Source organism: Erythrolamprus reginae, chromosome 4 (assembly GCF_031021105.1).
Source record: "Erythrolamprus reginae isolate rEryReg1 chromosome 4, rEryReg1.hap1, whole genome shotgun sequence".
NCBI lineage: Eukaryota > Metazoa > Chordata > Lepidosauria > Squamata > Dipsadidae > Erythrolamprus > Erythrolamprus reginae.
This window is the reverse complement of record NC_091953.1, coordinates 136,072,960-136,098,927: the sequence shown is the minus strand read 5'-3', so window position 1 is coordinate 136,098,927 and position 25,968 is coordinate 136,072,960. Positions and strand designations below refer to the sequence as shown.

The following is a 25,968-nucleotide window of genomic DNA, read 5'->3' as shown; positions in this document are numbered from 1 at the left end:
CGAAGAACCAACCCACTCGCCAGTTCCTTGGTCTTTGCCATGGTTGCTGTTTCCACTTTCCCAGAGCCATTTTAAGAAAGCTAGACCTCCCCCAGATGGTTTCAGCATCACATTATTTCAATTTTCTCAGCACATCCCCAATAGCCTTTATGCTGAGCTTTGTGCTATTTATAATTAAATTGCTTTTTAAAAATGAAAACTAGCTGCAGTTTAATCTAACAGAGTCCTTAGAATATCACATAGACCTCCCTTCAAGGATGAAGTCCAGCAGGTTCTGACCGGTTCTGGAGAACCAGTAGCAGAAATTGTGTGTAGTTTGGAGAACTGATAGCGGAAATTTTGAGTAGTTTGTAAAACTACATAAGATTATCAAGAATTTATGCTGAAGATTTGGTAGTTTGGGGAGAAAAGGATTGTTTCTCTCATTTTAAACATTTTTTTTCCCTTTTTCCTTATGATTTTTTGCTTTTTTTCCATTTTTTTTGGTTTTATTTGAGAGTGGGGTTTTTTTCGTCTTTAACTTTCCTTCTATCAATTAGGTCCCACAGACTTGACCTTCTCCAGGTCCTGTCAACTAAACAATGTCGTCTGGCAGGGCCTAGGGGAAGAGCCTTCTCTGTGGCAGCCCGAGCCCTCTGGAATCAACTCCCCCTGGAGATTCGAACTACCCCGATGCCCCTCCTCGCCTTCCGCAAGACTTTGAAGACCTATCTATGTCGCCAGGCATGGGACAATTAATGTACCCCCTTCTCTGACCATTAAAAGGTATGTGTAAAGTTCTGATTGTATAGTATTGATTGTTTCTTAAGATAGTTTCTTAGTTATAGTTTTAACTATTTAACTATTAGATTTGTATTGTGCTATTTTATTGCTGTTGTGAGCCGCCCTGAGTCTTCGGAGAGGGGCGGCATACAAGTCTAATAAATTATCATTATCATTATCATTATCATTATCATTATGTCATGCTGTGAGCCGCCCCGAGTCTGCGGAGAGGGGCGGCATACAAATCTAAATAATAAATAAATAAATAAATTATCATTATCACTATCATTATTATTTTTACATTACGATTATGTATATGTGAAGTTTGTATATGTGTGTTAAATATCTCAATAACCTGTAAATAAGATTGTGTATTGTTTATAAACAGAAAAAAAATCAATAAACATATTTATAAAAAGTAAATATCTCAATAAACTGTTTTGAAAACTGAAAAAATTCAATAAACATATTTATAAAAAATAAATAAATATCTCAATAAAATATTTTATAACAAAAAAGAAAAAAAGAAGAAGAGCAGATGCTTGCAAAAACAAGAGAAAGATTTTTTAAAAAATCACCTTAACACCAGGAAGCAGCAGGGTTTCTTGGTAAAACAGAAAGCGAGGAAGGGCAGACCTTTAGCAAGCAAAGAATCGGCTAATTCTCCCCCCTTCCCACCTGGTTATATAATAAGGCCTTTGATAACCGGTGTTTGAAAGCACAGTGTCTTGCTGTGAACTCCGTTATCCTAGGAGCGCTTCAAGACAGAGGTTTTCCATCTTTGAATCCTATCCAGCCCTGTTAACGCATCCAAGACTGATCTGGCGTGTTTCGTTCGTCTCGCAAGCCTTCCGTTTGAGTGTGTAGAGCAGTCGAGGGAAGCCAGCGGGTGGGAAATTGAACGGAGTTAATTAGCAACTGATCAACCGGAGAAGTCAATTCCTTTTCCAGAGAGCTAGAGTGATGGGGAGAAATAGCAATAGCGTTTAGACTTATATACCACTTCATAGTGCTACTGTAGCACACTCTAAGCGGTTGACAGAATCAGCCTTTTGCCCCCAACAATCTGGGTTTTCATTTGACCGACCTGGGAAGGATGGAAGGCTGAGAAAGAAAGAAAGAAAGAAGGAAGGAAGGAAAGAAGGAAAGAAGGAAGTAAGTAAGAATGGAAGGGAAGAAGGAAGGAAAGAAAGAAGGAAGGAAAGAAATAGCATTTAGACTTATATACTGCTTCATAGTGCTTTTACAGTCCTCTCTAAGTGGTTTACAGATCAGCCTCTTGCCCCTGACAATCTGGGTCCTCACTTGACCCAGCTTGGAAGAAAGGAAGACTGAGAAAGAAAGAAAGAAAGAAGGAAGGAAAGAAGGAAAGAAAGAAAGAAGGAAAGTAGTAAGGAAGGAAGGAAAGAAGGAAGGAAAGAAATGGCATTTAGACTTATAAACTGCTTCATAGTGCTTTTTCCGCCCTCTCTAAGTGGTTTACACAATCTGCCTCTCGCCCCCAACAATCCGGGTCCTCATTTGACCCACCTTGGAAGGATGGAAGGCTGAGTCAACCTGGAGCCTGTATCCATCCCTCCATCTATCCTATCGTCTGTCTATCTGTCCGTCTCTATGTATCTGTCTGTCTGTCTGTCTCTCTCTTTCTATCCATCCATCCATTTATCCTATCATCTTTCATGCGTGCCTCTGCGTGAGATTTGGTTTCTGCGCATGCACAGAAAGTGAAACTTGGCACAAAGACGCTTGCATGAATGAGATTTCAGTGATCTTCACCGATTTTATATATCGGCAAAAATCGCCGAAATCTTGCTCACACAAGATTTCTTCCACTGGATCTTACCCCAGCTACTACAGGACGTATCCTCAAGATGATTAAAAGGATCTCGCAAATGTTAAAAGAAGTCTGCTTGGCCCCAAGTAATTCCACGATATAAACCAAAGGGGCAAAAATGGCTCAGGAGTTTTATTGAACCCCACATTTGTTAAAACACACACACACACCGCCCCCCTATGTAATAGAAATGAAAGCAGCTGTCAACAAGATCAAAATCATGGCCCAAAGATACATTTTCTTCGCCTATTTCATTCCTAGACTGTAATCTACAAACAGCATTAAAACCTTGATTTCTATAGCTTTTCTCGCCCATGTTGGTATTACAGAGTTTGGGAAGGAAAAAAACCAGTTCATTATCAAAGGAAAGGCTCCAGGCTGGTTTGTGATTCAGTGTCGGGAAAATATATATATATGAGTTTGCTTTTGCAAAGCCTGAGACGCAAAAGAAACGAGGTTTGGGGGATTTGTTTCAAAAAATGAGAATTTCTTGTTCATTACTGGAAAATAATGCAGAAGCAGGTTAGATTTTGGGGTTTAAAAATAAAAACAACAGTAAACATGGATGCTGTCTCTTGTCATTGTTTCTCTGGAATGTAGTCTGCCTCCAATATTATGATTTATTATGTTTGCCCTACAAGGGTTTTTTTTCCTGTTGTATCTGTATTGATGAATGTATTATTTTTAATGTACACTGACAGCTTCTGCACTAAAGACAAATTATTTGAGTGTCCAATCACATTTGTGTGTATCTCTATCATGTCTGTCATCTGTCTGTCTGTCTGTATCTACTATCCAATAATTCATCCATCCACCCATCTCTGTCTCTCATCTGTCATCTTTCTTTCTTTCTTTCTTTCTTTCCTTCTTTCTTTCCTTACTTCCGTCCGTCTGTCCATCCATCATCTATCTATCTATCTATCTAGCTGTCTGTCTATCTATCTATCTATCTATCTATCTATCTATCTATCTATCTATCTATCTATCTATCTATCTATCTATCATCTATCTATCCATCCATCTATAATTTATCCTATCGTCTGTCTGTCTGTCCCTCCCTCCATCTCTCTGTCTCTTTCTCATGTATGTATGTATGTATGTATGTATGTATGTATGTATGTATGTATCTACCTATCTACCTATAATCAATCAATCAATCAATCAATCAATCAATCAATCAATCAATCAATCAATCAATCTCTCTCTCTCTTTCTCTCTCTCTATCTATCTATCTATTATCCATCTATCCATCCATCCATCTATCTATCAATCTCTCTACCTCTCTACCTATCCACCACCTACCTACCTACCTATTTTTACCTACCTCCTACCTATTTTTATTAATATTGATTGTTTCCTCATTGCTTATTTGACCTTTATGACAAACATTAAGTATTGTACCTCATAATTCTTGACAAATGTGTCTTTTTCTTTTATGTACACTGAGAGCATCTGCACCAAAGATAAATCCCTTGTGTGTCCACTCACACGTGGCCAATAAAGTATTCTCTTCTCTTCTCTTCTCTTCTATCCCATCCTATTCTATTATTTCTAAACATAAGCTACCTTTTCTGAATGGCCTGTAGGATGTTATATTTCATAGTGTGGCTTGCAAGAGATGAATTCATTTGAAGTTTGAAGCTATTATTTCTACGATGGCTTTGACGACTCTCAGTTTTCCTAGGGAAAAATAATTTTACCTGCTGAGGCCAGTCAATCATGATATTCAAAACCCTCCGACACATAACCTTTATTAGTGCTTTATACAAAGTGACAACAGAATAATTAATCCACATTTAGTTCGAAGCTCACCATGGACTTCAGAAACACAACGCACAACTCGGCAAAGCAGTCTTTCTTACAACAAGCAATTGCTTAACTAACATTAACATGGATTCCTAAGAGATTTGCGGCTTTCTTTGTCTCTCTTTTTTTTCTTTTTTCCGAATGTATCTTTTTAAATATTTCCCTTGGAAAGAGTATTAGATCCTCCAGGTTTTATTATATAAAAATAGAATTATTTCTCTATGTATAAACAGTACATTACATGATATACAGAAAAAAAAGAGTGATGAACGTAGGGGACAACTAAGCAGGAACATCTGGGAAATGGTTAAATACTGCACATTTCATAAAAATTACATTAACAGGAAATTTTCGTTTGCAAATATCAAACAGTACCAATGCAATTGGAATTCCCCCCCCCAACAACTTAATTTACACATCGTTTTCTATCTGTACAACACATACATGTTTATGCATGTAATTCAGGGTGTATGCATGTACAAATATACAAGACACACCATTTTCCCCCCTCCACAGGTGATATTTTATTTATTTATTTATTACTTAGATTTGTATGCCGCCCCTCTCCGAAGACTCCGAAGATATGCATGTAGAGTATATTTGTACATATACACATTATTGTATTTTAAGGCACATATTTACTTAAACTTATATACATCATCAAACCCAGTTAACAATATCTTGGGGAAGTTTCAACATTTCTAGGTCCATTCATAGATGCGGATGGAAAGAATGAAGAGCAAAGTTTCCTTTATAAAAAGAGATATAAAAAGTCTTTCCCCCTTGCCCCTGGAATTCTTGAGAGAGATGAAGTGAGTCACCAAGTGGTGGGAGAGACACTTTACACATGCTCAGAGTCACTGTCTTGCTGCAAAGGAGGAAGAGAAGAAACATCCCCACTAAAGCAGCCTTTTGGAAATAGAAGTTCAGATCTGTTTCCTCAAAGAGGGCTAGCGGCTTAGCATTCACAAGTATCAAAGGCTGGAGGAAATTCAAACCTTTTTGCTGGTCTCGGAAGGAGAACCTAAATAATGGTGAGAAGGAGACTCGTATAAAGGTACTGAGATTTCCTGAAGGTCGGGCAATCTCCCTGGATGAGGAGGAGACCTCAGGGTCACTGTCCTGTCATAATCCCGGTGGAGAACCTTCTCATAGACACTCTGCAACCCCACCGTCTTAGGAAGCTGTGCAGGATAGAAGTGGTCGCGATGGAGCGTGTCTCGGGGCAAGGATGTGGTCCTGCAGAAGGTGGAGAGCTGGGTTTTGGGATGCGGGGATGTGTGAGAGTTGGTCTGGGCACAGGAGGGACTCCAACATCGGTCTGAATGGCCCAGGAGTTTGCATTCAGCGGTGCAAGCCCACAAACCTAGAAAAAAAGGCAAATGACAAAGTAGAATGGGAACACCAATGCATGAGACCAAAAGGCTAAGCGACACAAGGAACCATGTTAGGAATTGCACGGAGGGGTCCTGGGGAGGGGTCCCTGAGTTGGGTTGTTTTTTTGAAGACATTTCATGACATCATCAGGGCTAAAGAAAGGGGGGTACACAGAGATAAGGAGGATGACGACTGTGGGGTTCTTGGTGGTCTATGATCTGGATTGTTTTCTTGAAGATGTTTCATTACTGAACTAGGTATAACATCATCAGTCCTAGAAGGAAGGGAGTATGCAAAGTGGAGGAGGGGAAGGAGGAGGAGGAGGGGAAGAAGGAGGAGGAGGAGGAAGAGGACAATGGCTCTGGAGTTCTTGGTGCTCTCTGAATTTAGTTGTTTTCTTACAGACATTTCATGTTCATGACCCAACTAGGTAACATCATCAGTGCTAGAAAACGTTTGCAAAAAAACAATACAGCTCATGGAGCCAGAAGGACCCTTCAATCAATCCTGAAACATACAGGTAGTTCTTGATTTACAACAGTTTATTCAGTGACCATTCAAAGTTACAACAGTACTGAAAACAGTGACATGAGTTTTTCACAATTACAACCTTTGCAGCATCCCCACGGACACGTGATCAAACTTCAGATGCTTGGCAACTGGCTCATACTTATGAAATTTTGAGTAGTTTGGAGAAGCAGCAAATACCACCTCTGTCTGGCTCCGGAATGGGAAGGAAATGGTGATTTTGCAGTATCCGTACTCCTGGTGTGGGGTGAAAATTGAGATTTTGCAATAGCCTTCCCCCTGGAGTAGGGAGGGAATGGGGATTTTGCAGTATCCTTCCCCCTGGAATGAGGAGGGAATTGGGATTTTGCAATATCCTCAAAACACGCTATAGAGCACTGCACACCAAGACAACTAGACACAAGAACAATTTTTTCACGCCATCACTCTGCTAAGCAAATAATTCCCTCAACACTGTCAAACTATTTACTAAGGCTGCATTACTATTAGTTTCTCATCGCTCCTATCACCAATTTCCTCCCACTTATGACTCATCTGCAACTTTTGACTTGTATCTTTATGATTTAAATGAATATTGATTGTTTCCTGATTGCTTATTTATACCCTATGACAGTCATTAAGTGTTGTACCTCATGACAAATGTATGTTTTCTTTTATGTACACTGAGAGCACAAACATCAATGAGAAATTCCTTGTGTGTCCAATCTATTCTATTCTATTCTATTCTATTCTGGAGTATTGGCAACTGAATGAAGCTAGCAGTTTTACTGGCCGGATACCCTTCCTGTCACCAATATGGAGTTCTATTCAACAGATACATTCTCATTGTGCCTGGAGAGAGAAATATCTGTCTCTATCTAGGATCGAACTCACAGACTCCTGATTGTGAGGTGAGAGTTTCACCTCAACACCACCACACTATTCCTACTGCCCTCTACATATATCAGCCTACAATTCTAATCACTTCTAGAAGCTCTTGACCAGGGAAACCTGTTCTGCCGGCATGTCTCAACCGCCCGTAATTACAGGGTAATTAGTCCAGGAAGACACACACCACAAGATAAAAGGAAAACTCAAAAGTTTTTATAAACAGAAAAACAGAAACAGCTCCCTTTTTAAATGTCAAAGGGATTTTCTGGTACACACAAGGCACAGGTTAAATGCAGTCCAATTGCTCACCCAATAACTGGGAAATTGAGTCCAATTCTAAAGTCCAGAGAGTCCACACACACAATCCTGAAGAGCAAAAACCACAATCTTGACGAAACAATGAATCAGATAAACTGCCATGAGGCTAAAACACCAGGCTGCACTTTTACCTGTAGCACTAATTACAGCATGTGTGGATGTGTCATTAATTCTTGTTCAGAATCCAGGGATGATACAGATGACTGATCTCCTCCTGGGCTGTCTGCCAAACTCCCCTCTTCCCTGCCACTCACGCTTCCTTGGTCAGAGGAGACTTCGTCGGCAGATTCTACTGGGAGCAAAACAGGCCTGCGGCATGTGGATGTCTCCCCCACCTCCACCTCCACATTGCTTCGGGCAGGAGCTGGGCCAGAGCTAACCACAACAAAACTAATCCAAAACTCTTTAAAAAATGTAAATATGGTTAAAATAACTTTTTTTTCAGGTAGTGTTGTATATATCTCTGCATTTGTCCCTTTTATAAGTTCCCCAAGGTGGGAAGAAATAAGCATGCATGGGAGTAACGAAGGATAAATTAAAAGCCAAATGAAAAGAATCGGCATAAAACAGAGCTGCTCTGAAAAGTGAGGACATTCTCTAGGGACATACTTTACGAGCAATCTCCAACCTCAGAACCACAATTTCCATCACTAAGCAATGATGGGTTGTAAGTGTTAAGGGAATGGGGCTCAATTCTGCAAGCGGTTTTTTTGGTCGTGTCTTCGAGTGAATCACATGGTGATTATATGCCAATCCGTAATTTCGTCACTGTTTTTGCTGAGAAAGTTGTAACTGACTGTCAAAAGTTCCCAGGACATAATAACTGCACAATAGTTTCCAAGCACCCGAATTTTTATCACGTAACCACGGAGACGGACGTAATTCCAATGCTATTGATTGCAATATGGATGCTGGGATGGTTGTAAGTGCAACGACCTGTTGTAATTCATTTCCCCCCCCAGCAATTTAACTTTGGACGACTGTAAAACAAATGGTGGTTAAGTTGAGGGCTATTTGTATACCCATGAAAGCTCGGAATGAAATGGAATAATATTTGCCTTCCTTGTTTTATTGTAAGATCCGTGACATGTAGAAGTGGGCTATGCAAAGCAATGAACATAAGAACATAAGAACTTAAGAAGAGCCCTGCTGAATCGGGCCAAAGCCCATCGAGGCCAGCATTCTGTGTCCCACAGTGGCCCACCAATTGTTCTTGGGGATCTTGAGCAGAAAAGAAGGCAAGACCCTTCCTTTCACCTGACCCCCAACAAATGGTACTCAAGGGAATCCTGCCTGCCTCAACCAACATAGAGGCGGCACATGGACATCCGTTTCAGTCACCACCGATACACTTGGCATCCATGAATCTGTCAAATCCTGCCTTGAAGCTATCCACGCTGACAGCTGTCATGACCTCTTCTGGAAGGGAATTCCACAAACCAATTTCTTCTGGGTGAAGAAATATTTCCCATTATTTGTCCTCACTTTCTTACCAAGGAGTGCCCCCTCATCCTAGTATTGTGTGATAGAGAAAAGAATTTTTCTCTATCCATCTTTTCTATCCCATGTATCATTTTATGCACTTCAATCAAGTTGCCTCTTAAACGCCGTCTTTCAAGGCTGAAGAGATCAAGGCCTTGCAACCTTGTTTCATAAGTGAGGTGCTCCATTTCCTTGATCATTTTTGTTGCCCTTTTTTGCACCTTTTCCCTGTTCCATTATATCCGTCTTGAGGTGCGGTGACCAGAACTGTACACAGTACTCCAAGTGTGGTCCCACCATCGATTTGTACAGAAAGATAAGTGGCTCAGATGATCTTGTGGCCTCCATCAGTTTAAACCACATCTCCTTGGCCCACATACCATGTTTCTGTTTGTACATCACAACAGCATTTTGGGGAAGTTAACAAGCAGAAGTGGACAATCTGTTGCCTTTTATGTGTGGCTGGGATTCCAACTTTCATCCCAACACAGTGTGCATTGCCCATCTGAACAAAGACTACGCCAAGTGAAACCCAACAATTGCAGAAGACCAGGTTCCTCCAAACTACAGTTTCTCACTGTTTCTATTTCTAAACAAGTGGATCAATTCCCACCAAATTGTTACATTCTGGGAGCAGAAGACAACACATCTGGAATGGCCAAGGTTGAAAGACGCTGTTGTAGTCCAACTCAGTGTTTCCTTTTCACCGTTCATCTTCCCGGTTGCAATTTCCCCCTTTTATCTACGAAGACAAAACTAGTCTCTACTCTAAGAATGCCTTGTGTTTTCAACAATGACCAAACAGCAGTGGCAACAAATACATCAGCTAATCTGACTTGGAAATGAAACCATGTATGAGCGAAGGCCAATATACGTGTCCCAAGCTAATGTTGCAAGATACAATTTGGGCCAGTCCAATGGGATCAGAGATTTAGTCTTCTGAACTTTTGGACTTGTGCTGGAGCCCATCGTTGGTGGACAAACCAGGTCAGATCTTGCAAAACCATGTTTTTTTAACCAAAGCCAAGTCAATAGCTTCATAACCCTACTCAAACCATGTATTTTACTAGAACCAAGCAAACCAGACTCATATCTCTACTCAAATCATGTATTTTACTAGAGCCAAACTGAGTTCACATCTTTACTCAAACCATGTATTTTACTACAGCCAAAGAAACCAAGCTCATATTTCTACTCAAGGCATGTATACTACTAGAGCCAAAGAAACCAAACGAATATCTCTACTCAAAATCATATATTTTACTAGAGCCATGCAAACTGCATTCACATCTCTACTCAAACCATGTATTTTACTAGAGCCAAAGAAACCAAGCTAATATCTCTATTCAAAATCATGTATTTCACCAGAGCCAAGCAAACTATGTTTACATCGCTACTCAAACCATGTATTTTAGTAGAACCAAGCAGATCAAGCTCATATCTCTACTCAAAACCATGTACTTTACTAGAGCCAAAACTATGTTCACACCTCTACTCAAACCATATATTTTACTAGAGCCAAACAAACTGCGTTCACATCTCTACTCAAAACCATGTACAGTACTGTATTTTACTAGAATGAAGCAAACCAGGCCCCTATCTCTACTTAAACCATGTATTTTACCAGTGCCAAGCAAACTGAGTTCACTATTCAAAACCATGTATTTTACTAGGACCAAACAAACCAAGCTCATATCTCTACTCAAAACTATGTATTTTACTAGAGCAGAGCAAACCAAGCTATTACACATCTCTACTCTACCATGAAGCTTTCTCAGTGACCTTTCATGAGTCACCAACTCTAAGCCTCAAAGGAGCGTAGCAGGGGAAAAGGCGCATCCATCTCTCGCGAGCAGGATAACGCAACATTTAATTAAAGTGAATCTGTTCCAGCGGGGCAGACACAAGCAGTATCTTCTGCCCTGCGGGCGCCCAAGGCCCCAAGAGATCTTGCTAGCGGCTAAGAAGAACAGCTCAGGCATTAACTCTGCGTGTTCCGAGTTTCCAAGGAGAAATTCCCCAAAGGGACGGTGAATAATTAGGTCATTAGAGGTGATTTGCAACCAACATTTTCACTCTTTTTTTTAAAATGAAGAAACCCTTTGATCTCTCTTGGTGACACTAAGGGGTGAGAAGGGAGGATTTTGAAAGAAAGGGTTTGGTAGTAACATAGAAACATAGAAACATAGAAGATTGACAGCAGAAAAAGACCTCATGGTCCATCTCGTCTGCCCTTATACTATTTTCTGTATTTTATCTCAGGATGGATATATGTTTATCCCAGGCATGTTTAAATTCATTTACTGTGGATTTACCAACCACGTCTGCTGGAAGTTTGTTCCAAGCATCTACTACTCTTTTAGTAAAATAATATTTTCTCACGTTGCTTTTGATCTTTCCCCCAACTAACTTCAGATTGTGCCCCCTTGTTCTTATGTTCACTTTCCTATTAAAAACACTTCCCTCCTGGACCTTATTTAACTCTTTAACATATTTAAATGTTTCGATCATGTCCCCCCTTTCCCTTCTGTCCTCCAGACTATACAGACTATACAGATAGTGAAGAAATTCCAGAAAGAGGTGCAAGAGGAAATAAAAAGGATTTTAAATACACTGCTCAAAAAAATAAAAGGAACCCTCAAAGAACCCATCCTAGATCTGAATGAATGAAATATTCTCATTGAATATTCTGTACAAAGTTGAATTTGCACAACAGTATGTGAAATTGAGTGTCCATCAGTGTTGCTTCCTAAGGGGACAGTTGGATTTCACAGAACTTTGATTTTCCTTGGAGTTATATTGTGTTGTTTAAGTGTTCCCTTTATTTATTTTTTTGAGCAGTATATAAAATGGGTGATTACAAAGGAGATGGCAGTATTAGTAAGAAGGAGTGATATGGGTGAATTCAGAGAAATTAAAGAAGCAGCTACAGAAAGTGCCCAAGCGGTAATAGTTTTAGGTTGGAAGGATGCAACAAAATGGACAATACAAAATTGGTACTGATACAGGATGGAACACATTCAGTTGGAAATGATGGATATGAAGATGAATATGATTAATGAAAATAAAGTGAAAGAACTGATACTGGGTTGGAATACTGTCCTCAGTTCTGGAGACCTCACCTACAAAAAGAGATTCATAAAATTGAACGGGTCCAAAGACGTATCAGGCTAAAACTTATCAGGAAAGACTTTATAAACTCAATCTGTATAGTCTGGAGCAGTGTTTCCCAACCTTGGCAACTTGAAGATATCTGGACTTGAACTCCCAGAATTCCCCAGCCAGCAAATGCTGGCTGGGGAATTCTGGGAGTTGAGGTCCAAATATCTTCAAGTTGCCAAGGTTGGGAAACACTGGTCTGGAGGACAGAAGGGAAAGGGGGGACATGATCAAAAGATTTAAATATGTGAAAGGGTTAAATAAGGTTCAGGAGGGAAGTGTTTTTCATAGGAAAGTGAACCCAAGAACAAGGGGATACAATCTGAAGTTAGTTGGGGGAAAGATCAGAAGCCACATGAGAAAATATTATTTGACTGAAAGAGTAGTAGATGCTTGGAACAAACTTCCAGCAGACGTGGTTGGTAAATCCACAGTCACTGAATTGAAAAATGCCTGGGATAAACCATTCTAAGATAAAATACAGGAAATAGTGTCAGGGCAGACTAGATGGACCATGAGGTCTTTTTCTGCCGTCAATCTTCTCTGTTTCTCTGACGGAAAGATGGGGCAGGATTAGAGGTTATATGGTTAGTAGAATTTGAGACCACGGCATAAAGAATAAACTGGAATCCCTCTACGATTTGTAAATATTGTAACGTTCTTGGTTTAAAGTGATATATAAAAAAGGTTACACCCTCATTTCGGTGGAGGGGATGGAATGGTTATGACCTATAAAGCCCTTCATGGCATCGGACCAGAATATCTCCGAGACCGCCTTCTGCTGCACGAATCCCAGCGACCGATTAGGTCCCACAGAGTTGGCCTTCTCTGGGTCCCGTTCCATAAACAATGTCGGTTGGCGGGCCCCAGGGGAAGAGCCTTCTCTGTGGCGGGCCCGACTCTCTGGAACCAGCTCCCCCCAGAGATTAGAACTGCCCCTACCCTCCTTGCCTTTCGTAAACTCCTCAAAACCCACCTTTGTCGTCAGGCATGGGGGAACTGAGATATCTTCCCCGGGCCTATACAATTTATGTATGGTATGTTTGTATGTATGTATGCTTAATAATGGTTTTTTTTAAATATTTTAAATTGTAAATTATTAGATTTGTTATGAACTGTTTTATTGTGTTGTGAGCCACCCCGAGTCTACGGAAAGGGGCGGCATACAAATCTAATAAATAATAATAATAATAATAATAATAATAATAATAATAATAATAATGAATGATGCTGGGTGGTGGGAGCACTCATACCTGTGCCCTAGGTTTTATGTAGCGTGTATCTGTCATTATTAAAAAAAATAATGTAATTTATTTTAAAAATAGAGATTTTTTTTTACCGTTCTGCATGTGGGTGATGAGGTCCTTCTTAAGCGCGTCTCCGCTGATGTCGGAATCGCTGTCGTTGAAGTCGCTGTCTCCTTTCCCGCTGTCTTTCCCGCTGAATTTATCCCCTTCCCTGCCGGATAAAGTGTTGAAAGAGTGACCCTTCCAAATGGGGGCGGGGGCCGTCGGCTCTTTGCTGTAACTCGGGGTGGAAGTGTAAGACTAGAAGGGGCAACAGGGAAGGAGACGGTGGGTGGGAGAAAGAGACACACAATGAGAGAGAAAAAGCACAGTGAGTATTAGAAGAAAGAACGTTAACCACAGATAATACATTTATTTATTGTTTATTTATTAGCTCTACTTATACGCCTCCCAACTCCCTAAGGACTCTAGTAGGATTTAGTGTTCAGTAAGGATTTAGTACGACTGTATTAATAGTCTTCTTCTTATCTTTCCCACTGCCTGTCTCCTTTTATTCTTACAACTACAAATTTTGTGGCTTATCTCTTTACGATCTGTACTGTTTTATTTAGTTTCCTGGGATGATTTATGTTGATTATACCACTAAGTGTTACAGCTTATGATGTTATGACGACTGTATTTTTATGGGCTGTAAATAGAATAGAATAGAATTCTTTCTTGGCCAAGTGTGATTGGACACAGAAGGAATTTGTCTTTGGTGCAGATGCTCTCTATGTGCATAAAGAAAAAGATGCATTTGTCAAGAATCATGAGATACAATTGTCATAGGGGTCAAATAAGCAATCAGGAAACAATTAGGAATGGGGTGAGGTCCACAGTAGAATAGGAATAGGAATAAAATATAGAATAGGTAACAGAATAAGAATAGGAATAGGAGTAGGAGTAGGAATGGAATGGAATGGAATGGAATAGAATGGAATGGAATAGAATAGAATAGAACAGAATAAATGTTGCAATGAAGAATGGACTTGACTGGACTTGACTGGAATGGAATAGAATAGAATAGATTAGAATAGATATAGAATAGAATAGAACAGAATAAATATTGCAATGAAGAATGGACTGGACTGGAATGGAATAGAGTAGAATAGAATAGAATAGAATAGAATAGAATATGTAACAGAATGGAATGGAATGGAATGGAATAGGAATAGAATGGAATAGAATATAATAGAATTCTTTGTTGGCGAAGTGTGATTGGAAACACAAGGAATTTGTTTTTGGTGTACATGCTCTCAGCGTACATAAAAGAAAAAATATATTTGTCAAAAGTCATGAGGGACAACACTTAATGATCGTCACAGGGTGCAAATAATCAGGAAACAGTCAATATTACTATAAATCATAAGTGGGAGGAGATGGGGCTATAGGAACAATGAGAAGACTAATAGTAATAGTAATGCAGCCTTAGTGAATAGTTTGAATAGTTTGACAGTGATGAGGGAATTATTTGTTTAGCAGAGTGATGGCGTTTGGGAAAAAACTGTCTCTTTAGCATCGTTTTGAGGGTAGGAGTTGCAACAATTTATGTCCAAGAAGCGAGGGGTCAGTAAATATATTCACGGCCCTCTTTTTGACTCGTGCAGTAAAGCACCACAAAGCGATATATAAGTCTAAGAATTAATGATGACTAGGATCATGATTGATCACTTATAGCTTTTATGTACACTGAGAGCTTTGGGCAACAAAGTCCAAATTCTGTGTGTGTCCAATCACGCTTGGCCAGTAAAGAATTCTATACACTCACCTTATTGAGGTAAGTTGGGCATCCTGTGCATTTCATAAATAATAAATAAATAAATAAATAAATAATGATGATGATGATGGACAAATTGGTTCATATTTATGATGGTCGCAGTCTCCTGGTCAACTTTTGTGACCTTCTCACCACCGGATTCACTAAATGAATGGCTACTAAATGAATGTAAACGTGGTGGATTCAGTTAACAAGAAGGAAGGGCAAAAAATATATATGAACCAATGATTCATTTAGCGACAGAAATTTGGGACTCAATGGGTAGGTTGAGGACTACCTGTTGTGTGACTTTCAAAACCCCTTGAAGCTACATAACCCACCTGGATGCTAAGACCTCGAAGTATAACACGCTTGAGTTAAATAAATCTCTCAACAGGGTGATGTGTTAAAACCATGTTCCTGCCTTGTTATTAATGACTTATTTGACCTTCAGAGGTAAGTTAAGAAGTAAGAGTCTCGGTGGTGCAGTGGTTAGAGTGCAGTACTGCAAGCTACTTCTGCTGCTACTTCTGCTGCTCACTGGCTGCCAGCAGTTTGGCAGATCGAATCTCAGTAGGCTCAAGGTTGACTCAACCTTCTGTCCTTCTGAGGGAGGTAAAATGAAGACCCAGATTGTTGTGGGTAATACCGCCTAGAGAGGGCTGTGAAGCACTTGAGTCCCACAGAGTTGGCCTTCTCCAGGTCCCGTCAACTAGTCAATGTCACTTGGTGGGGCCTAGGGGAAGAGCCTTCTCTGTGGGGGCCCCAGCCCTCTGGAATCAGCTCCCTCCAGAGATTGGTATGGCCCCCACCCTCCTCACCTTTTGTAAGAGTCTAAACCCTCACCTATGCCACCAAGCTTGGGGTCATTATATTCTGCCCCTGGGTGATGAACGTATAGTGGGTTTGTTGATTGAATGGATATGTGTGCGTTTTAATTTGTTCTTTAGTTTTTAGATATAACTTCTAATTTTAATTAATTGGATTTTGATGTATATTGTCTTTTTATATGTTGTAGTCCTTGGAGAGGGGTGGCATATAAATCCAAATAATAAATAAATATAAGTCTAAATGCTATTGCTGTTGAGGTGCAACCAGTAAGGTTAGGGTTCCTTCTTTCCACCAAGGTGTAGAAGATTACCTCTGCGTTTGCTCCTCGGAGTCGGCTCTGGCTGTCATAGAGACTGTTGGTTTCTCGGCTGTTCTCGGATGCTGGGATGTCTTCGCTGGCCGGAGAGGGCTCGGGACTGGCAAAAGAAGATTTGCTGGGGAAGGAGTGGACGTCAAAGCGAGGACTGGAGGGATGGAGGGCGCCGTCACTTGGGCTTTCCTCCTCGTGCCCCTTCTCCAAATGAGAAGTGTCGAGAGGTTCATCCAAGATCACCTTCTTCTCCTTCTTACGCCGATTGCAGGTGGTGGCAATGGTGATGATGGCCACCAGGAGCAACGTACAACTCCCAGCCAGGATAATGATGACGATTAAGGGCACATCCCATTGCAAAGGTTGGTCTTCCCAAGAGCTGGGATTGGCCACAGACTCCTGGCCGCTAGAGGGAGGCAGCGAGGAAGTCACCAGGAAGTTGACCACCGTGGTGGTGGAGAGAGGCGGTAGTCCATTGTCCGCCACGGTGAGAAGCAACGGGTAGACTTGGCCCAACTGTTCTTCAGATAAGCTCCTCCGGAGTGTGACCTCCCCCGTTTTTTGGTTGATGGCAAACAGATCCAGGGATCTTTCCTGTTGCTGGGGATCTTCGGAGAAAGTGAAGCTCAGCTCTGCGCCGGTGCCCTCGTCAGCGTCTCTGGCTTTGATTTGGACGACCAAAGAGTCTCGGGAAGCTCTGCTGGAGACCCCAATTTCAAGAGACCCATTGGTGAGCGCGGGAGAAGTGATGACCGGCGCGTTATCGTTTTGGTCCATCACCCGTAATTTGACCAAGGCCGTACTGGAGAGCGAAGGAGATCCTCCATCCGTAGCTCGAACGGACAACTCCATCTCCTTCAGGATCTCGTAGTTGAAAGTCCGGAGGGCGTAGATAGCTCCCGTGCCTGGATCGACCGAAACGTAGGTGGAGATAGAGGCACCCATGATTTGGTTATCCAGCAGCTGGTAGGTCACTTTGCCGTTGGGTCCGAAGTCAGGGTCGGAGGCCGCCACGGTGGTTAGATAGGCCCCTGGTGGATTGTTCTCCGGCAGGGCCACCTCGTAGCGTGCCTTTGCAAAGCGTGGGGCATTGTCGTTCTCGTCGGCCACCCGGACAGTGAAGGAGCGGATGGTCTTGGCTGGTGGAGAGCCCAGGTCCTCGGCCACCAGCGTCAGGTTGTACTCCGCCACCCGCTCGCGGTCCAGGGGGCCGGTGGTGAGCACCAGGTAGCTGGCGGCGTCGTAGGCCCGTTGCAGGGTGAAAGGCTGGTGTGGTGCCGGCAGGAGGCTGCACCGAACCTGCCCGTTGGCGCCCGCGTCGCTGTCCGAGGTGCTGACCAGCGCCACCAGACTCTGCGCGGGCGCCGCCTCGCTCACCGCCGCCCAGCCGGCCTCCTCGTCCTCCCGGCCCTCCTCCTCCTGCGGCCCCCGCGCAGCGTCGGATCCCAGGGCGCTGATGGCCACGCGGGGCGCGTTGTCATTGACGTCCAGGAGGCGCACCACCACTTTGCAGGCGGCGGCCAGCGGACTAGCGCCCCGGTCGCTCACCTGGACGTCCAACTCGTAGGCGCGCTGGAGCTCGTAGTCGACGGGGGCGCGCAGGGCCAGGCGCCCCGAGAGCGGGTCGAGGCTGAAGAGGCGGCGGGCCTCGGGCCCCACCTGGCTGCCCCAGGCGTAGAGCAGCTGCCCGTTGGCGCCCTCGTCGGCGTCGGCCGCGTCCAGCTCCAGCAGCAGCGCGCCCGGCGGCGCGTCCTCGGGCAGCTCCAGCGTCAGGAGCGCGCCCCGGGGGAAGGCGGGGGCGTTGTCGTTGGCGTCCAGCACGCGGACGCTGAGCGTGGCCGTCCCCGAGCGCGGGGGACTCCCGCCGTCCTTGGCCACCAGCTCCAGCCGGTAGCCCGCCTGCGCCTCCCGGTCCAGCTCGCGCAGCAGCACCAGCTCGGCGCAGCGCAGCCCGTCGGCGCGCCGCTGCGCCTCCAAGCCGAAGGGGCTGCCCGGCGAGAGGGCGAAGCTCTGGAGCCCGTTGGAGCCGGCGTCCGGGTCGTGCGCCAGGGGCAGCGGCAGGCGGGTGCCGGGCGCCGCGCTCTCAGACACCTCAAGCGTGGCCGCGGCCGGCGGCGGGAAGCGGGGCGCGTGGTCGTTCAGGTCGCGCACCTCCAGCTCCACGTGCACCAGGCGGAAAGGCGAGCCGCCCCCGCCGCCCCCAGCGCCGCCCAGGCAGAGCACGTCGAAGGCCAGCAGGCAGGGCGACTCCGCCTGGCCGCACAGCTGCTCCCGGTCCAGCCGCTCGGGGCCCAGGCTCAGCTGCCCGTCGCGCTCCCGCACTCGTACCAGCGAGCCGTTGTTGCCCGGCGCTTTCACTAGCCGGAAAGTCCTCTCCTCCCCGCCTCCAGGCGATCCTTTCAAAAGGGGCAGCTCGTCGGCCAAAGTCCCGATCACCGTGCCGGGCGGCTCTTCCTCGTAGGTGTGGTAGCGAATGGTCTTGGCCGCAGCCGAGGCGAGGAGAAGCAGCCAAGCCAGGCAGAGGATACCCGTCGGGGGGCTTGGCACCGCCGTGCAGCCACTGCTGTCTTTGCGGGCGCCCATGCTTCACTCTGTGCCGAGCGCGCAAAAAAGAGAGAGAAAGAGAAAGAGAGAGAGAAGAAAAGCAAGCAGGCAGGCACAAGAGGAGAGAGGGGCAAGCTAGCCAAAGCCCCCTCCCCGGGCTGTCAATCTTTCCCGGAGCCGGTCCGCCGGGCGCCCCCGGCCCGCATCGAAACCCGTTTCCACCAGGAGCGCTAGGCGGCCACCGACTCCGATTCGCGCCCTGCCTGGCTTACTAAGACGGACCCTCCCCACCGGCGGCTCTTTTTATAGGCGAGGGTATGCAAATGAAACGTCGCCCCGGCAGCCAATGGTGGCTCGGCTTTCCCTCCCGGGACCCCCCCCCCCCAAAACCCGATCGCAAATTCTTTAGATCGGGAATAGCGCGATCGGTGGGGTAGAAAGACCCTCCCCAAAAAGGAATCTGCAGGAGGGAAGGCGCTGGGTTCCCAAATAAAAGAGGAAAAACGCACGGCCTCAAGGGGGGGGTCTTTTCCCGGCTTTTCGGGTCCTCCTGCCCCCTTCGGGGTGCCCCCTCTACGCTCCAGAGGGGCAGCGGGGCTACTCCGAGGAGACCCACCCCCTTTGGCCGTCCGTCGGAGTCGGCTCAACCCTCCCCTCCTTCGTTAAAGCGGGCGGGGGTCTTTCGGAGCGCGCGCCCTGGGGTTTTCAAGGGCGAGGGTCCCGTGCGTCCCCCTCCTCGGACCCGACTGCTTCCAATCAATGGGGGAGAGGGGGTCGTCCCCGAGTTGTGGCCAAGCAGCCTATCTCTGTGGGAAGCGGGGGAAATTAAGGGAGGGGGCTTCTGTTGAGGAAGGACGAGGGAGAAGCGAGCAGGAAAAGAACGCAGAGCCGGAGTCTTATCGAAAACCCCTCCCCAAAAATCTGCCGGGATGGAGGGACGGAGGAAAACCCGCTCGGTTCCCTTCCAAAGCCCACCTACCCAAATTCACCCCTCCGCCCCTGGATCTCAACCCTTTGCTGCCCTGGTCCTCCAACCTACGGTGGGGAGAAGGCTGGGGGTGTGGAGTCTGAGCCTTTCCTCCGGGGTGTGGGTGCCGGGGAGGGTGGGGGTCCCTATCTCCCCCTCCCCGCCTTCCTCTGGGAAACCGGATTTAAGCGCGCGGATAGGGGACGGGACGACTCCAAAATCCAAGCCGGTACCCTCAAACCTAGCCCCGATCGCACCTGGAAAGGTGTAGCCGGCTCCGGTGCGCGTCCGGACGCGGGGAAAGCAGCAGCAGTCGCCAGCCCGAGGCGCGCCGGTTCTCCCGAGGCGGCTCTTCGCATCCAACGCGGAGCTGCGCGGAGAAGGGGGCGGGCGAGAGCCGCCTCCCTCCGCGCGCCTTGCGCGCTGACTACCCACTCTGGTTGGATGGAGGCGCCGATGCCGGAGCGCACGCTCCCTTGCGCGCCTTCGGACCAGACGCTCCGGCTACCGGTTCGGCGAGAGGCTGCGATGTATTCACACACACACACACACACACACACACCTGTCGCAGCCTCTGCTTGGTAAGCGCAGAAAATAGAACAACACCTACATCCCCCCCCGCCAGAAAAAAGGAAACAGCCCTCCCGAGTTACAAGGAATCGAACTGGGGTGAATGGCTGGAAGTCTGGGGGTGGGGGGAGGGGAGAGGGAGGGAGGGGGCGCAGAAGTGCCGGTCGCTCTCTAGGGAATCTCCCGGGTTCAGCTGACTTGAGCCCCCAAAGAGGTCTCTCGGGTCTCTCAAATTGTTATCATTCGGAATGGAATTGAATTGAATTTGGCACGGGAAGGGTCCTCCCCTCTTCTCCCTCCCTCCCTCTGTCCTCTCCTCTCCCTTCACCTCTCTTCCTCCTCCCCCCTTTCCCCCTCTCTCTTCTCCCTTTCCTCTTTCCCCTCCCTCCCTCTGCTCTCCCTTCCCGTTTCTCCTCCCCTCCTCTCTCCTCTCTTTTCTGCTTTCCTCTCCCCCTTCCCTTTCTTCTCTTCTCCTCTTTTGTCTTCTCCTCCCTCTGTCCTCTCACTTAACCTCTTTCCTTCTCTCCCGTCTCCTTTTCTCCTCTGCTTTCCTCTCCGCCTTTCCCTCCCTCTCTTCTGCCTCTCCCCTTCCTCTTTCTCCTCCACTCTTTCCTCCCCTCCTCTCTCCTCTCCCCTTCTTTCCTCTCCTCCTTCCTCTCTTCTCCTCTTTTTTCTTCTCTCTCTCTCTCTCCTCTTTCCCCTCCCTCTCTGTCCTCTCTTTCCCTTCCCCTTTCTCCCCCCACTCTTCCCCCCCTCACCTCTCCTCTCCCCCTTCCCCTCCTTTTCTTATCCTCTTTTCTCCTCTCCTCCCTTCCTGTCTTCTCCTCTGCCTTTATCTTTCTCCCTCTCTCCTCTCCCCCTTTCTCCACTGGTTTCCGTTCCTCCTTCCTCTCTTCTCCTCTCCTCTCCTCCCTCTCCTCAACTTTCCTTTCCACCGCCCCCTTACTTTCTTCTTCTCTTTTGTCCTCTCCTCCCTCCCTCCCTCTGTCCTCTCCTCTCCCTTCCCCCCCTCTCCTCCTCTCTTCTCCCTCTCCTCTTCCCCTTTCTCCTCCACTCTTTCCTCCCCTCGTCTTTATTTATTTCATTTTGTCAAGTGCATATTGGTAGTATACATAGACACAACACTGTTTATATACATGGGATGGGTACTAATAAAAGGGAAACGAGGACAGGGGATGGAAGGCATATTGGTGCACACTTATGCACACCCCTTACTCATCTCTTAGGAATCAGGAGAGGTCAACAATGGACAGTTTAAGGGCAAAGTTTTCCGGGTGTGGTGACGAAACTACAGAGTCAGGTAGTGAGTTCCATGCATTAACTACTCAGTTGCTGAAGTCGTATTTTCTACAGTCAAGTTAATATTAAGCTTGAATCTGTTGTGCGCTCTTGTGTTGTTGTGGTTGAAGCTGAAGTAGTCTTCCTAGTTGTTATACCTGTTTCAGGCGACAGTGTAGTTCTAATCTTCCTAAACCTGGGATTGTAAGTCTGGTTGCATAAGATATTCTCTCCTATGACCTCCGCTCCCCTCCTATTCTTTCCCCCTCCTCTTCCTCCCCCTCCCCCACAGTTAATGTCCTTTCTTGAACTTCCCCCAAATAAGGCCCAGCATCTGCCTACCTCTGCCCAATAGCCATCAGCTTGCCACGAGGCCGAAAGCATCTGAGCCAATTGAGATTTCAGCAAAAAACAGGGGAGGGTCTGTCTCTGTAGGACTTTGTAGCTGCCCCCCCTCAACTTCCCTTTGGGGGGCTTCCTTAGTTAAAATTATGTTTAAATAAAGAAAAAACCATAGCCCCACGGATGAAGAAAGGAAACTGAGCCAAGGAAGGAGATCTAGACTGGAATAACTGAAACTGACTAGCTGCTGGCCAATCACCTCCCTCCCCCCCCCTCTCTCTCCCAGGTCAGGAGAAGCGAAAAGTGATTGAAACTGACATGAACAGGGAAACAGACAGAGAAGTCACCAAAGCCCCTTTCCAAGATTCATCCTCCAGTTTTAGACATTGCAAGGAGAAAGATTTTGTTTTAAAAAAACCCTCAGCAGCTGCTTGGTTTATATTACTGTGCAAGGTTCAGGAGGGAGGTGTTTTTAATAAGAAAGGGAACCCAAGAACAGGAGGCCACAATCTGAGGTTAGTTGGGGGAAAGATCAGAAGCAACGTGAGAAAATATTATTTTACTGAAAGAGTAGTAGATCCTTGGAACAAACTTCCAGCAGGCGTGGTTGGTAAATCAGCAGCAACTGAATGTAAACATGTCTGGGATAAACATCTATCCATCCTAAGATAAAATAAAGGAAATAGTACAGGGGCAGACTAGATGGACCAGGAGGTCTTTTTCTATGTTTTTATGATTGTCAATCAGTGTTGCTTCCTAAGTGGACAGTTTGATTTCACAGAACTTTGATTTACTTGAAGTTATATTGTGTTGTTTAATAAGGGTTCCCCCTTTTTTTTGAGCAGTGTATATTAATTTGGAGAAAGAACAAAGAGGAAAGTCCTGCAACCGAGGGTTACAGACAGGCAAAGACATAACTGAAGGGGAAATATGCCAATGGGATCTTGGAAAGAGAGGGGGGAGGGGGAGGAAGGAAGGAAGGAAGGAAGGCAGGAAAGGAAGGAAGAAAAAGAAAGAAGAGAAAGAGAAGAGAGAAAAAGAGAGAAAGAAAGAGAAGAGGAAAAGAGAAAGAAAAGAAAGGAAGAGAAAGAAAGAGAAAGAACTCAAAAGAAGGAAGAGAAAGTGAAGAGAAAGAGAGAAGAGAAAGAGAAGAGAAAGAAGAGAGAGAAAGAAAGAAAGAGAAAGAAAGAGAAGGGAGAGAAATAGAAAGAAGAGATGAGAGAAAGAAAGAGGAGGAGAGAGAGAGAGAGAGAGAGAGAGAGAGAGAGAGAGAGAGAGAGAGAGAGAGAGATGCTTTTCTTCTTAAACGGGGGAAGGGGGCCTGCTCTCCCTCCACTCAAAACACCCCCTCCCTTCATCCCTCCATCCTTCCTTCCCAAAAAAATCCCTCGCTTGCCTTTCCCTGCCACCTAATCCTAATTAAAAAGAAATTACACACGGGAGCGAACTTGAAAATGGAAGCGCTAATCCTATTAGCCCGCCCTGAGAACTGGAGGGGTGGGGGGGACCCTATTGTACGACCCTCTTCCCCAAAAATCCTCTCTCCGGGAGGTGGGTGGGTTGGTTGGAAAGGGTGGGTTGCAGGCAGAGGGGGGAAAGAAGAGGTGGGGGGGGGGCGCCTGAAAAGCCTTTAATCCGTCACGTGAATGCCCCTGTCAATCTTGGCGGTGGGGAGGGGGGCTGCACGCGAGTCTTTGGTGGGGGGGGTCCACAAAAGGAGCGCATTAAGCCGGTTGCGCATTAAGCCGGGGTGGGAGTGGGTGGGAGGCGACTAGGGCTTAATAGAAGCCAACAAAGACCCCCCTCCCCATTTGTAGACGGTCTTGGCGGGACTGGGGAGGGCGGGGAGGGGGTCGCGAGAGGGGATTTGGCTTCGTGGGACCCCCCGCCTGCCACCCCCTCGACCCCCGGCTTCCCCTTTGTGGCTTTGGCTTTCAATCCGATTTTCCATCCTCTGGAAGGGAAGCGGCTGCTAAGTCTCCCCCTCCCTACTCAGCCCACCGGGGGGAGGCTTCTAAGCTTCTATGAGCGCCCCCCCGCCCCGAATTGGGGGCAGTGGGGGACTTCTAGCCCTTTCCCGGGCACCTGAGCTCGCATGCTTGTACAAGGCATTGAAAAACCCACCGGGGGTTGCATGGAATTGTGTGTGTGTGGGTCTTTTAACACAGCAGCCTCTCTTTATTCTCTACTCACACTCCCCCCCCCCGCTGTCTCCTTGTAGCCTGGCCCTCTCCTCACGTGCAACTACTAGGACTCCTCCGTGCCCCCCTCGGTGGGGTTGCTGGAGGCCAGAGATGTAAAGGAAGCAGGAACGGCTGTTCTACTCCGGGACGGCCTCTTCTTTCCAGGAAAGGGGTTTGGTTAGGGATGGGATGGGAGACCACTGGGAGATCCCTCAAGACTGTTTCTAGATCAGGGCTGTCTAAATCAGGAAATCCGTATGGTTAGGGATGGGATGGGAGACCACGGTGAAATCCCACAAGAGAGCTGCTAGATTGGGACTTGGTCTGTTGTGTAGATGTTTGAGTGGTTCCTTTCCCTCCTGCTTCTCTTCATCTTCTTCTTCCTGCTTCTTTTTATCTTCCTCCTCTTCCTCTCCCTCCTTCCTCTCCCTCCTTCCTCTCCCTCCTACTTCCCTTCATCTTCATCTTCCTCCTCCTGCTCCTCTTCCTCCTTCCTCTTCCTCCTGTTCTTCCTCTTCCTCCTGCTCCTCTTCATCTTTGTCCTACTCCTCTTCCTTCTGCTCCTCTTCCTCTCCCTCCTTCCTCTACCTCCTGCTTCCCTTCATCTTCTTCCTCCTGCTTCTCTTCCTCCTGCTCCTCTTCCTCCTGTTCTTCATCTTCCTCATCCTTCTTTTCCTCTTCTTGCTCCTCTTCCTCCTGCTCCTCTTCCTCCTGCTCCTCTTCCTCCCCCTCTCCCTCTTCTTCCTCCTCCTCTTTGTTTTTTTCTCTCTCTCTCTCTTCCCCTTCCTCCGCTTCTCTTGGCCTCCATTCAAGCACAGATGGGGCGCTGGAAACTACTTCCGCAGAGTCCTGCTGTTCTTGAGGGGGGGGGAGGCTTTTCCTTTCTTCTCCACGCACTGTGGTTGTTTAAATACAGAGGAGCCACGGGAAACTGAGGTGGGCATCCCCCTGCCCTCCCCTCCCCGGAATTCAGGCTCCGTTGCCTTGCACGAGTTCAAGACTTTCGCTGTTTGACAATGAAGGAGATTGATGGGAAGGTAATAGACTCGGGCTTCCATCCAGCTAAATTAATCACAGCTAATTTTATCCTCATTGCTTGTAGGGAGAGTTTGCTGGAGGGGGGAGGAAACAAGGAGGGGGGGCTCTAAAGAGGCTCTCTGCCCCTCCCTGATCAAGAGGAGAAACTTGGAACGTAGCATTTAGATTTATCTACTGCTTCACAGTGCTTTGCAGCCCTCTCTAAGCAGTTTACAGAGAGTTTGGGTATTGCCCCTAACAATCTGGGTCCTCATTTTACCGACCTTGGAAGGATGGAAGGTTGAGTCAGCCTGGAGTGTACTGAGATTTGATCTGCCAAACTGCTGGCAGCCAGTAATCAGCAGAAGTAGCTTGCAGTACTGCAGTCTAACCACTGAGCAACCGAGGCTCTTAAATATCTAAGAAAGAAACTAAATAAAGAGAGAATGAAAGAGAGAAAGAAAGAAAGAAAGAAAGAAAGAGAAAGAAACTAAATAGAGAATGAGAGAGAAAGAAAGAAAGAAAAAAGAAGGGAAGAAGGAAAAAGGAAGGAAGGGAGGAAAGAAAGACAGAAAGAAGGAAAGACAGAAAGACAGAAAGAAAGAAGGAAAGACAGAAAGAAAGAAAGAAAGAAAGAAAGAAAGTGTTCTGCCGGCATGTCTCAACTGCCCGTAATTACAGGGTAATTAGTCCAGGAAGACACACACCACGCGATAAAAGGAAAACCCAAAAGTTTTTATAAACAGAA

The 25,968-nt window shown here is 46.1% G+C and overlaps 1 protein-coding gene across 1 annotated transcript; it reads right to left on the bottom strand.

The window, feature by feature from the left end:
* Positions 1-4,318: 4,318 nt before the first annotated feature.
* Positions 4,319-18,902, bottom strand: PCDH8 (protocadherin 8). Its single transcript, XM_070751586.1, has 3 exons — positions 16,320-18,902; positions 13,476-13,683; positions 4,319-5,768 (listed from the first exon to the last, which is right to left on the bottom strand). The coding sequence occupies exons 1-3, from the start codon at positions 18,900-18,902 to the stop codon at positions 5,395-5,397; spliced, it is 3,165 nt and encodes a 1,054-aa protein (XP_070607687.1). The 3' UTR covers positions 4,319-5,394.
* Positions 18,903-25,968: the final 7,066 nt, after the last annotated feature.

Coding starts and splice junctions, on each gene's coding strand:
- PCDH8 (XM_070751586.1), bottom strand. CDS start 18,902: ATGGGCGCCCGCAAAGACAGCAGTGGCTGCACGGCGGTGCCAAGCCCC. Junction 13,684..16,319: donor TCCGAGGAGCAAACGCAGAG/GTAATCTTCTAC, acceptor TGCCCCTTCTAG/TCTTACACTTCCACCCCGAG. Junction 5,769..13,475: donor CATCACCCACATGCAGAACG/GTAAAAAAAAAT, acceptor CTTTTTTTCTAG/GTTTGTGGGCTTGCACCGCT.